Raw genomic sequence first — 13,886 nt, 5'->3', positions numbered from 1 at the left:
ATGTATAACCCACATAGCTCCTTGCTCAAAGGCCATACTCTTTCACAGCTCCCTGACCCAAAGGCTATGTTCCGTCGCAGCTCTTGGCCGCCACAGCTCTCAGCTGTCTTATCTTCTGCTAGCAACCACCGCAGCTCTTGGCTGTTCCGTCGCAGCTCTTGGCCGCCACAGCTCTCGGCTGTCTTATGTTCTGTTAACTATCACGTCGGGGTCACCACTTGTTGTTCTTATATTATTTCTCTAGAGTCCCATATTGTTATTAGATTTCTAAAGTCCATACCTCTCTGGTGTATTCTCATGGCTGCAGATCTTCACAGCATGGACTCCTTTTTCTGCACGCTGTTCTCTCTCTGGTCAGGGCTCCTCCAAGGCTCTCCCTGACTGGCTATCCCGCCCCCTTTTATCCTGGTCATCTTCATCGGTTACAGCTGCAGCCCAATTAAGGACATCGCAGCTGCAGCCCATCGAGGGCAACCAGGACCTCTGGGGCAAAGCCTCTATACAGATATTTAAATACAATACATATCCTCTACTATATTTCCCTATAATGTAAGAAGGGGGATGAAAGTTATGGTGACATGAATTTATAGTTCCAGATCAAACTACAGAGGGGAAGAAGCCACAGGTCCTTATCTCATAAGGATAAGGGTGCTTATCAAAGCTGTGAAAGGATTGCTGTGAGGCAAGACTGTATGTGGCACTGCCACCTGGTGACTGATGCTGGAACAAAGTCCTCTGGAATTATTATCTAGCACACTGTATGAGATTCACTGTAAGAAATAATAAATTTTTCTTACTTTTCCAAAGCTCATTATGTGAAGTGCAAAACTAACATTGAAACTTCCAATTTATATAAATGTAACAATATTTGTAATGTAAACGCTGACAGAGTATTTGGAAACTATAGTACTTACACAAAGGCTTCTCGAAGTAGGGCAGATTTGTAATTAGCCATAGCAGGTAAATGCAGTTTAGGGAAGAGAAAACCCAGAAATACTAAAATTCGCCTTCCTTCATGGAGAAGATCAGCCATCTCAGCTTCCTTATTTTCTCAATGACACATACATAATCAAGAGACATATCCCAGTAACTCAACTAAATGCCAGGTCATCTACCTTCTCTCAGAAAAGCCTTGGAAACAAGAACCAGGAAGTCTTTCCAAGCATCCAGGACTGAGTATGAGGAATGCTGAGTACCATCCTTCTGACTTGTGTGCTGCTATTGGCTAGGGAATAATTCCTTTTCTCTACAGGAGCTAGTAAGGGCTGGTTTGGATTTGTGCTGGAAACATTGTTAATAACAGTAGAGATGGGTTTTTTGTTGCTGAGCAGTTCTTATAGAGAGCCAAGACCTTTTCTGCTTCTCACACCACTCCACCAGTGAGGGGGCTGGGGGTGCAGGAGTAGTTATGAGGGGACAGTTGGGACAGCTGATCCCAACTGACCCAAAGGACATCCACTACCATATGACATCATGCTCAGTCTCTAAACTGGGGGAAAAAGGGAGGAACAGTTGGAGTTGATGGTGTTTGTCCTCCCAACTAACCACTACACAGGATGAGACCCTGCATCCCTGGGGATGGCTGAACACCTGCCTGTCCTTGGCAAGTGGTGAATGAATTCCTTGTGTTGCTTTGTTTGCCTGTGCAGCTTCTGCTTTACCTATTGACCTGTCTTTATCTCCACCCACGAGTTTTCTCACTTTTACCCTTCTGATTACCCTGTTATCCCCCAGCAGGAGGAATGAGCCAGCAGCTGTGGGGTGCTTGGCTGCCAGGTGGGATTAAACCACAGCACCTCATACACTCAAGAGCCAAGAGCAGATCTGTATGAGTGAGTGTGGACACTGTGCAATAAAAGCAAAAGTAAAGGAAGTATTTGGCCAAAATTTCACAGTGACAAGCAAATCCAGTAATGAGCTGGCTGAGCCTCAGGAAGGAAGCATACCGGGCAAGCTGAGGTCAAGGCACTCAGGTCAGGTACTGACCTGCACCAATCCAGCTTCCAAATGAAGCAAATGCCAGGCAAGTTATCAGCCCAACCAACAGGTATGTAACTGTACTAAAAATCCATCTGGGAAAGGAGCTCTACTCTACCGTGATCAACCACAGAATCTTGGAGGGGACAGAGACTGCTCAGTTGTAAATGTTTCCCTACCACAGTCCCCAGCCATTAGTCAAGGTTCTCCAGAGATGTGACATTTTTTCTCTCTGCGGGTAGATCAAGTGACTCACAACACGTTTTTTTAGTTATTCTAGTACCCACAAGGTCTTAACAGAACCACCCTGCATGCCTCTGCAAAGGAGTGGAAATTACCCTCTCATTACAACTACAGCCAAGAGGGTAATAAAATATTCAAACAGGGCAAACAGGAAAAAGAAACATTCTTCCCCCAATTTATCACCTCTCTCCCTTTGTTTGCAATTCATCCAAGGCAATGTGTCTTCAAGTGTTCAAGCAGAGTGCAAAGGCTTAAAAGGGGGAAGGTAAAAAATAAAGGAGGTGGGCTCACAATGAACAGCAAGGTCACATACCTACAAAATGTGGTTAAAGAGAGGCAGTACAATTTTATGGAAGCAGAAACAGAGACATGCTTTTACTTGGCCTAAGTGTGCAGAAGCTAAATATAAAAAACACTAATGCACAGACATAGTCCAGCCATTTGTGCACTCCTCCTGTGGAGCTTCCTACAAAATAGCTTTCTGCAAGTGTGCTGGTGTGTTTGAACTGTATGGGAAAAAAAAACAAAAGTCATGTAATGAAGACAACAGTCATGGCTAGGACATTCCTTCATTATTCCCTCCCCTGAATTTGTTGACCGCGCAAGACACCACCCCCCCTTCCTTACTCCTGCTCTATAAATGTTTAAAAAATAAAATGTTTACTTGTCTCCTAAATACAGCTAAGGAAAAAATCACTTGGATGTAATTTCCTGCAAAATTTCATTTCTCGCATGTGTCCTCTGCCTTTTCCTGGTTCAATACAACATTTTGTCTAGCTTTCAGTAATTGATACAGAGTCCTCGCAGCCTGCAGTTACCCATTAACTCCTTGGTACCCCATCACACAGAAAGACTGCATATGTCTAATCTTCATCCTAATTCAATAGGGAAAGAAATTTAGTCACTGTTGAGTCCTGAACTTTACTCACTGCAGTGTTTGCTAGACAAACTTCCATGCAGTAGGCTTAAAACAAAACACAGACAAGCTTTGTCGTTATTACCTACATGTTTAATCACTGTCTGTGGACTTACAAAAATATTCATGTTATACAATTTCTATTAATCAACAATAAGAATTAAGAACACATAAGGACTCCTGATTTTCTTTGAAAAGATCTGGTTTCTGCACATATAGACAAACAAATCACCAGCTTGTTTGGACATATTAGTATTGCTACCCTTAAAACTAAAGTTTTTTGTTTGGTTTCCTTTTAATAAAATACTTAATTCTTCCATTACTCAGTAGAGGAACTCCTGCTGATAGTGATCAGGACACATTTCAAAGGTTTGAGTACACAGCCAACTTTAAATCATAACTCCTCGGAAAATTCTCAAGACAGTAAATTAGTATAGTATACATGTCCAAGCATCTTCCAGCCAGAATTACAAAATGCTGGAATTCAGGGACATTTAAAAAAATATTCATCAATACTTCTAGAATATCTGACTTGACAAAATAAAAGTCTTTGTAAAGGCTGACAACTTTCTCCTCTTGCTGATGGAGCAAGCAAAAATGCTAATTGGGTGTTTCCTCCAACACTTCCAACATCTACTGAATTGTTAAGACATGATTAATTAAATGTTTTTTTCCATGCAGTTCCAATGAAGGCACAAGTATTTCCAGCTATATGAAGAATTTATGTGCATTAGAACACAGAGGAAGTTATTTGTAAGGCTCCAGCTTTACTAAAAAAAAAAAGACAACCTTATTTTTTCTGGAACTCTTGCATTGATGTACAACAATTAATTCACTAGGCCAAAGCATGACAATGTTTTCCAGTTATAGCAGCCTTACACTCCAACTTCTGCAAAGTAAAAAACAACAACAAAAGAAATCAGCTGCTCACATCACTTTTCCATACACATTTGTTTACTCTATCCTTCAGCCCTGAGCCCCTGCAGAGAGACAAGGGAAGAGGCAAAGGGGAAGTGTGCTCCCAAGAGCATTTTGTGCCACTACACCAGGAGCGTCCCAGAAAAGACCAATCTGCACTCCCCAGCCACAAAGCAGACACCTCAGACTTCAACCAGCACAAACCAGCATAAAATAAAAGTACTATCCAGATCCATGGTCATGGCCAAAAACTTTTGTCAAAGCCAATACTGTTTCACTTATTTAGGTTTCTAATCAATTCCAAGTACTGTTTTTAAGCATCATGCATAATGCCTAAAATAGGGGCATTCCTGAAAGGATTGGAGCATATGCAGCACACACAATGTGCTGCAGTTTATTTTCACAGCACAAAAAAGGCAGGCATAACCTGTATCAATGACTTTCAGCCAGCTCTTACAAATGTTAATTTAAAAAACAGATTTGACTTAGAAAGGTAGAGTAGATGTTCACATTTTAAGTGGGCCTGAAATCATTTGAGGATCTGTCCCAGCAAAGCTGGGCAGTCCCTGCCAGCCTGAAGTTGAAGCAGAAACTTCAATCTGCTTATCAGTGTGAATTATCTCTCTTCAGATTTACTTGTTCTACTACACCACCAGTACATCTGGAGATGCAACAGTATTGCTTTCATTACATCCCACAATATTTGCAGTGTGTTTTGTTTTATGGAATATTCAAGGAAAAAAAAATAAGAGGCGAGCATACAAGCACATTGGATTAATCACTCCTCTTTAGAAATGCCCCCATTTTCAACATCAAAGTCAAAATTCTGTTGGTTAGGACACCTTCTTCGGGCAACATGCAGAACACAGTCCAGTGGCTGCCTGTTACAATGCAACACTCTAAGAAATCTTTTTGTGTGGTCCTTTCTCTGATGTGCTTGTCTACCTCTCCAGACAGAATTTTCAAGTTTTCTCTTGACTTTTCTAGTTCAGAGGTTGAAGTAACTAAATCAATATTTTAATTTAATTAGAAAGAAGACTTTAGACCAAAACATCAAGCAGAATGCCACAGATTAACAATGGATGAAATGAAAAACAAAAACCCATTAAAATAGTTTTGAATTAACTTTCCTCTCTACCTTTATGTAAAATTAGCCTCTGGGCTTCGTTTCAGAGAATTTTGGGTCTCTGAAAAAGCTTAATGCATTCATTCAGTCCTTATAAGCCTAGGTGGTGGGAAATAAATATTTGAAATCAACAAGTTGTTAGGACAAGTACAGTCTCCAGTTATGAAAAGACTGGAAGCCAGATCTGCAAATAGCTGCAATCAACAACCCAACAATGCTATTCCTCAAGAGTAGCTGTATGCTTGTAACTTCATATTCTCCTTATATGTAATAATACTGTTGAGTCCAAGCCCATCCTAATTTTACAGATAAAAATATTAACATGGGATTTACACTTCTCTCAGTATCTTCCCAGTGAACATTTTCAGGTGTCTTTATGCAATACAGAATTTAGTGTATAGTTTCTTATGTGGATATTAGGAAGTCTACAGAGATGCTTCTCCATACACATCCTGATCTTCTGTGTACCAGGATGAGCAAAGCTGGACATGTTCTCACAAACACTGCAGAGCTGACTTCAAGTAATCAAAAGCGAAGAAATCTTCACAGCAATGCAAGGGTGATGCTGACCAAATCCTGTCAAGAAGACAAGGATACATACCTTGCTGAACAATGGCACTTTATTCCCTATGCAGAATGGAAAGTTTACTTGATCTTCTCCAACATGTCACTGGAAATAAAAGTTCCCTTCAAACTGTTTCAAGAACAGATGCCATTTCCTTGAACTGTCTGGAGAAATTCTAAAAAGCAAGAATTTAGACAAATTTCAGTTGCTTGAAGAAAAGCTCAAACTGCTTAAACTTAAACACTTAAACTAATGTGTTAGACAAAAAATACTGTCCATATTTCTCACTTTCAATGCACAGCTTGAACTGAAAATATCTGTTTTCCTTTCTGTGGGCTGGTTGGCATTTGAACACATTAACTATGAAACCTATGAAGGTGATGCCTTATTAGCATGGGCTTGCCTATTAATAGGAAAAGTAAAAAGTAGCTGTCATGCCATAAAAATAAAATAAAAAAAAACCCTCTCACACGAATGTTTCTACTCCCAGCTGAAATAATCCAGACTTCTCAAATGTGGCATTCATTTCCTGAAGTAGCTGAAGAACAAATTATCAAATAGGCTTCAACCAGAATAAATACAACATTTCACAACACTTGAAGATTCAGAATATCCTTCTCAAATTTCTGCCAATCAAATTCCAAGGATCTAATTACATTTGTATGATATTCTAGGTGATGTATTGACCCTTTAATCAGGAATCACAATACAAGTGCCATGTTTATGCAAAACTAAAGTTACATAAATTCATAGATGCAGACACAGCAATTAAGAGTCAGTGGTGATAAAGCAGACTGATCTCCATTCCTAATCATTAGCAATTGTTAGGCTTAAGCCAAGTTTTAGATTTTGAGGCTGGGGAACAGTTCCGTAGATCCAAAACATTCTATGAACTTTTAACATGGCAGAATGATAGCTGGCAACCTCTAAAAGACTTTATGTCTTTGGTTGTTAGTTTATTTGTAGGAGAAATGACCAATTACTGCTCAATTAACATTTTCAGCTAAGTGAGGTAGAACTAAATACTAAGAAGTATTCTGTGTTTTAAATAGTTATTTAATGTTCCTGTTTGCATGACTGTAGGAGTAAACAAGCAGCACAAACATATGCACCAGGGTATACAGCTGACCCTCCCAACAATGGCACTGCTGTTTTTAGGAGACTGAACATTCAAGTAACTCTCAGGACAGACCTTGAACTGTGGGATCGTCATTTCAAAAGATTTGTCTGTTATTTGTCCTGAAGGGTCTGCCACTGTTAGTGTCACTGTGACATAGGGGTACTTCAGAGACCTGCAGGTGTCAGAGCTCATGGCAACTCCCAGCTTCCATTTCATGTCTACAAACTACAAAGATGAAAATCATTGGAAATAGTGTCACAGACAGAGATATACACCCACAATGCTATTCACTTGGAGGGATAGTTCACAGACAATACAGGACATCAAGAGATCTTACCCAAATGGAAAACAAACATAAGCATTCAGGTATTACTGTGACTACAAATGATCTGCCCTTCCCTTTAATGGTGAATAAATAAGTATTTAATAAGTTATTTCACTTTACCTGTTTTCTTTATTCAAGTACAATCAACAGGCAAGTACACTCTTCTAAAAATTCTAGTAAGAGAAGCTTAAGCCACAGAGTTCACCCAGCTTGTATGTAAGGCAAGCAGGTTTTTGTCATGTTTTCTTTTTTTTAGAAGTTTCTAAGTCAGAAGTTTCTAAGTCTAGACCAAATAATTCAGAATAGCAATAACAGAAAAAAATTATGGCATTTCATAACTACATTTTAGATAAATCCAAGTACATAACAGATACATTTCAGACAAGTAAGTTATAAGTTTTAGCCTTTTGTGAAGAAGAGCCTTTAGAAGTTTATATCAAGCCTCAGAAAAAGATTCTCCTTTCCTACTTCTATACTCCTTTAAACTGCTGTCAGAAAAAAAAATCTTGAAACATAAACAGATTGCTATTCTTTCAAGCAAAAACAGAATGCTGGAAACTGACAGAAAGTATCTTTAAAAATAATATTTAAATTTAAGGGAGAGAAAGAATAAGCAGTCAAGTGCTGGTGTTAACAACTTTAAAGAACAATTTATACTTACAACAGATTTACATAATAAGCTAATAGAACAGTCTGCCAGACTGACTGCCATTCATCTTCCCTAAGAGTACCACAAAACATGAATTTTTTAAAAGGTAGAAAATGTGACTTTATCATCCAAACAATAATATTACAAAACTGTTCAGCATGCAGACAGCCTTTATTGCATATGCTGCTTTATCTGAGTAGGTATCTGGCAACATGTAACTGTGCACACAAGTAGGAAAGCTTTCAGCAGCCTATCTACCTCTGCCTGCCTGACAACACAACACAACACAACACACACGGCGAGACACTGACATGTCTGAAACGTTCACCATCAGCTCAGCAGCACTTTGTCCTTTAGTTACCTGCCCCACTGTGGCCGTAGTTCTTGCATCTTCTGACACAGCAGAAGATGCAAGAATGGCTTTGCCCTGCTCGTTCCACACGTGCCGAATAACCTGAAGCGCATGTTTTGGCAGAGTGCTGACGCCGCTGCCCAAGGAGGTGACGAGTTCCTCTGTAGAGAGGTTGTTCCTGGCTGCTGTGCTATAATAGATACATCCAAAAATCACTGCATCAATTTCAATCTCCACCAATTTAATACAATTCCTCATTCCACCCCAAAGAGACAGCTTTTATTTCTACCTTACATGTACTTTAAAGGAATTCAGCAGCATGTGATTTTTTCCCCCAGAATGTTACTGATCATCCGCATCCATGTGCAAAAAACAACATGAACTTAATATGCCTTAATAAAGGCCTAGCTTCGCTGGGCTTGCACAACATCCAACATCGAACCAAAAGTAATCACAGCCTCCAAGCGCTGTAGCAGCTGGAAGAAGGCACAAGTGAGGGGTGTGTGTAAAGAGTTAAACAGTATCATTATTTTAGAAACAACTCAATTTAATTAAACACTCAGCAGGTGGAACTGAAGTACCATCAAAAGTAAGGACTTCTAGGTCACAGTATAACAGCAACTAACGGTGTCAAGTGACGCCAGGAACCCTTCAATGAAAAGGCAGCAAGTCTAAAGGAAAACTGCCTCTTGATTTCCTCTACAGAAACAAGTACACAAAAAATCCTACTCTGTGCTTGCTCATGCAGGTTCACTCCTCTTAAAGAGGCATCAATACAAGAGAAAGTAAGTTGGTCCTCCAAGTAGCGTGGTTGAATATAACTTCAGATGTTCTATTTTATAGATGGAAAAGTATTATTTTAAATTTCTACTGGTATATTTTCCTGAATTGTATTAATGTTACATAAAATGTTTAGATAGTAGATATTTAAAAAACAAGCAAGATCTTGAAAATTTTATCTTTCTAAAAATAGAAAAATTTATCAACTAAAAATACTACCTTAAAAACTCAACTCAAGGCCGAATGCAATATTATAAGTTCTGTATCCTTCAAAAAGGCACCCATGCTGATTTCTGATCTCCAAGAAACAAGAAGTTTTTAAAATACGCTTTTTCCAGGATGAGCAAAAGCCCAGCTGACTTAGCTTTAAAAGTGAGCTTAACTTCCTCTATCTTGCCACTAGGTCTAGAGCTTGCAGACAGCATCTCAGAACCATTTGCTCTTTTTATTTTTTAATTACAAAAAGTGATACTGTATATTAAGTAACTACACTTGTTAATAATCAAACTAAACACAGGTGCTCTCTTCTGCGTACTGACACTTACAAACTTTTGTCTTTTTCCCAAATCAGTTCATTTTATACTGACATTTGACATAATTTTCTCTACCACCATTAAGTTGTGATGGAAGGAAAAGACATGGTGTAAAGTAAATTATTTTGTGCTTACCTAAATAGAAATGAAAGAGTGTTAGCTACTTTTGCCAGGTCACCAATATTAATGTCAACCCCCGATGTTTGAATTCTCTAGAAATAGAATGTTCAAATAATTACAAATAATAAATTATGCATTAGTAAAAGCATCTTTGTATATACAAACACACAAGAAACCCCACACCAAGTTGGGAATTCACAAGAGCTGGTATGCCAACTTACCTGACACAATTCAGCTGTATTTATACCTGGGATCTTATGGTTCAGATGCTGAATTATTTGTTCACACTGTGGAAAAAAAACCCCATGTTTGAAGACATTGTTGATACAAAAATGGACAAAAAGAGTGAAGAGTGCAGAGTAAAGACTGAAGTAATTGAAATGACTGATATTAAAATACCATCAAAGCCAAGGAAAGAAAATTAACCAAACCAAGACTTCAGTTTCTACCTCACTATTGCTAATTAACACACCAGTTTCATATTAATTGTTCAAGCACTACAGTAGACAAGCCAAATGTTTTTTAGACCAGCTACCTTGATATACCACTTGAATGATAGACAAAAAATAGATGCTTAGAAGTCTTCTGTGATAAAAACATTACTTTAAATCAAACCCATTGCTCTTAGCAGGACTGTTTCATGAGTCAAGTCAAGGTTCCCTCTGCATCACACAAAACCTAAAAGAGCTTAAATAAAAAGGCTTCCTGGAGTGCTAGAAGCCCTTCCCCATCCCATTTATCGCCCTACTTACCAGCTCTGCAAAAAAGTCTTGAGGTATTAAACGAATCTTATCTGCTGCACCACCACCATCTAAAAAACAGCAGCGATCAGAAGCAAATACATAAATAAAATGTTACAGTAATAAATCCAATCTTTCCCTGAAGAACGCCTAGGCCATCACGCAGGCATTTACCTTCACCGAACTCAGTCAATTTTAACCTACACGCCCCTAAAGAAAGCCGCGGCTGCCCTCGCCCCCCACTCCTCCCCCCGGCTCCCTCCTGCCCTCACCGAGCGCCACCAGCGCCCTCGCGAGCGCGCCCGCGGAGCCGGCGGCCATGGCGCCGCGCGCCCGCCGAGCCCCGGCTTCCGCCACACGGCGCTCGCCGCGCTGATTGGCTCCCAGCGCCCCCAGAGCGAGGCAGCGGCAGCGTCACCGCGCTGATTGGCTGCGGCGCGGGGAGCACGCGCTCCTCCCGCCGCGCTGCTGCTACTCCCGCCCTCACGGAGCGGGATGAGGGAGCGGCCGCGGGAAGGTGGGGAAGGGCAGAACCGCCCCGGAGCGAGGCACACTCGGCTGGCGCAACTCGTTGTGCGCTGAGAGTGGTTTGCTGATAGGGTTTTCTTGGTGCTCGTTGTCAAAGGCGCAGGCACGCAAATCATAGAACCATAGAATGCTAATGGGTTGGAAGCGGCCCTAGAGATCATCCAGCGCCAATCCCTTGCCATGGGCAGGGACACCTCCCACTAGATGAAGTTGTCCCATCCAACCTGATCTCGAGCATTTCACGGATTCACAACCTCTCTGGGCAAAGTATTCCAGTGCCTCACCTCCTTCGCAGTAAGGAATTTCTTCCTAATATCTAACCCAAATCTCCCCATCTTCAGTTTGTACCCACCCATTCCCCCTCGCCCTGTCACTACATTTCCTGACGAAGAATCCCTCTCCGGCCTCCATGTATGTCCCCTTCAGACACTGGAAGGTTGCCATGAGGTTTCCACACGACTTTTTGTTCCCTGGGCTGAACAGCTCCATCTTCCTCAGCCTGTGTTCGCAGGGGAGCTGATGCCTGTTCTGTGTGCGTTCTCCACGTAGGGTAACTTGGTACCAAATGACCATGCCCTGTACAGGTGGACTCTGGAATCAGCCCATACACCTTCAAATAAACTGTGTGGTTTGGGGGCGACTTGTGTAGGTGAACTATGTATAGGTAAACTTGTGCAGGCAAACTTCAGCTTTATGGGGAAATAACCACCTTTTGTAAAACTACAAACAGAACTGTGTTCAATAAGCATTTCATACTGATATTAATAAAGTTTGGACTGTGGCTGGAGTACTAAAGCAACACTAACCCTTCAGCAGTTTCACTTGTAAAAATAATACTTTTACACTTCTCTAGTATCAGATTTACATTTGCTTTTAGCCTTTTAATATATAGAGAGAGATTAATGTCATAATCGCAGTAGATCTATTCTGAGGCTGACAGTAGTAAAATATAACTCGTCCCACAGCAGTGCTGACTAAATCTATGTATTGTCAGTAAGTGTTAATGAAAGAATTGATGCCTATAAAACTTAGATTAAAGTTACAAGGTGCTTATATAGCTTGAATTATAAGATATCAATATAACCTAAATCATGACTTTTTGTATATCAATACAACCTGATATATCTATATGACCTGATATATCTATATAAGTTAAATCATGACTTTTTATATATCTATATAACCTGAATTATAGGGTTTTTTTACAATGTAATGCTAGTATATGATTAACTAGTTGCTTGATGCTGAATAGACAAAAAAAGAAGAAACAACTCGCCAAGTGGGTAGCTTTAGAGATTGATAAGTATAGCATTAGTGAAAAACTGGCTAGTACAAAGCCAATTAGCCACAAAACAAAGAATTTAGGCCAGTTCAGACCTGACAGACCAAGGAACACCATAACTGTGCATGCTCCAAAGACAAAGCTGAAAAGTTCAGATGCGAAGAAGACCGTGGAAGCCTTCATCAGAGACCCCTGATGACCCCCAAACTGAGGAGATGCAAGCACAGTGCAAAAGAACGATCTAATAACCATGAGATCATACTGTGTAAATTAATTCTGGTGTGTATGTGATGATGTTGTAGTGACATAGTGACACTAAGCAACACTTACTGTATAGATACACCACAGCACTTGACAAAGGTGAGTGAGTTAGGTGGAGAAATCCCCCTCACCATCAGTGCTGCAACAAACAAATACCTGCTCTATCGGTCTGTGAGCATTTGTTTCCAGCCTATCTTTCAAGCATCAGAATCTGTAATATATTTCAGAAAAAGACTAATCATTATGGAACATGGTGTGTTTTTATGAGCTTTATACATTTATGACCTGTCTGATCTTGGCCTCTCCCTTCTAAAGTATCTAATTAAGTGTGCAAATGATTTTGAGTAGTCTATGTTTTTACAATCTCATGGTTGTCAAAATACTGGCAATGTATGCATCACTGAGATCTGTCTCTGATGCTGAGGACTTAACAATCTCTTTGTTCTTAACTTACTAAACTCTTAATACATACTTTGTTATCTAGAGAACTTTACATATTATTTTATATTACAATTTCATTAAATCTCTCAGTAGTGCCCTTAGCACTATGACTAATATTCATTATGGTACTTTTCTTACTTTCCATCTCCAACATGTAGAGATGGGAGCTGAAGTTTAATATCTCAGTGGTTAGGTAATTACAAAATCATTTGCCAAAATTTTAAAATATTTTGGTTTATTTTCATTGGCAAATAAATATGCATTAAATTTTTAATTTGGAACAGAAGTTGGTGAAATATGAATGGATTTTGGCTTGTCTGCCTATCTGTGGCAAAGAGCCTGACCCTGACCTGTCTACAATCTCTTTCCAAATAGCTGTAAAGAGTAATAAGGTCCCCCCGTGCCCCGAGCCTCCTTTTTTTCCATGTTAAGCAACCCCAGTTCCCTCAGCTGTGCCTCATAGGGTGTGCTCTCCCAGACCCTTCACCAGCTTTATTGCCCTTCCCTGGATTCGCTCCAGCGCCTCAATGTCCCTGTGGATTCTAGAATGGACACAGTGGTGTGCCCTCACCAATGCCATGATGTGTTCCTTTTAGCCTTTCTGAAATAACTTGAAAGAGGGCATTAACACTAAATCTGGTATGTGTACATATATAAAATGTAATCACACGGTATATATGTATTAGATTGTGCTTCATCTTAGCCAAAACGCCAAGAAATGCCATGTTTAATGGGATGGGAAGTATGATGGGATTTGTACCTACAGAAGATAAATGTTTTTAATCGTGTTTAACACATCTTGCAGTAATTTTCAGCAAGATGTATGAAAACCACCAAGTCCTTGCTGCTATACTGAGGTCTTCTCAGGCAAGATGAAGCCAGGGGAGCAGGCACTGATCTTTTCTCTCTGGCAATCAGTGCTAGGACCTGAGGGAATGGCCTGAAGTTGTGTCAGAGGTGGTTTAGGTTAGATAACAGAAAAAGTTTCTTCATCCAGAGGGTGGTTGGGC

At 40.1% G+C, this 13,886-nt stretch overlaps 1 protein-coding gene across 1 annotated transcript; it reads right to left on the bottom strand.

Annotated features, from left to right (window-relative positions):
* Positions 1 to 3,207: 3,207 nt before the first annotated feature.
* On the bottom strand, positions 3,208 to 10,711 carry COMMD6 (COMM domain containing 6). The gene is made up of 7 exons (XM_036393367.2): positions 10,637 to 10,711; positions 10,377 to 10,435; positions 9,846 to 9,911; positions 9,640 to 9,716; positions 8,201 to 8,381; positions 6,938 to 7,090; positions 3,208 to 5,920 (listed from the first exon to the last, which is right to left on the bottom strand). The coding sequence occupies exons 1-7, from the start codon at positions 10,683 to 10,685 to the stop codon at positions 5,870 to 5,872; spliced, it is 636 nt and encodes a 211-aa protein (XP_036249260.1). The 5' UTR covers positions 10,686 to 10,711; the 3' UTR covers positions 3,208 to 5,869.
* Between the last annotated feature and the right edge of the window lie 3,175 nt (positions 10,712 to 13,886).

Source organism: Molothrus ater, chromosome 2 (genome assembly GCF_012460135.2).
Source record: "Molothrus ater isolate BHLD 08-10-18 breed brown headed cowbird chromosome 2, BPBGC_Mater_1.1, whole genome shotgun sequence".
Taxonomy (NCBI): Eukaryota; Metazoa; Chordata; class Aves; order Passeriformes; family Icteridae; genus Molothrus; species Molothrus ater.
This window is presented reverse-complemented; position numbering and strand designations above follow the sequence as displayed.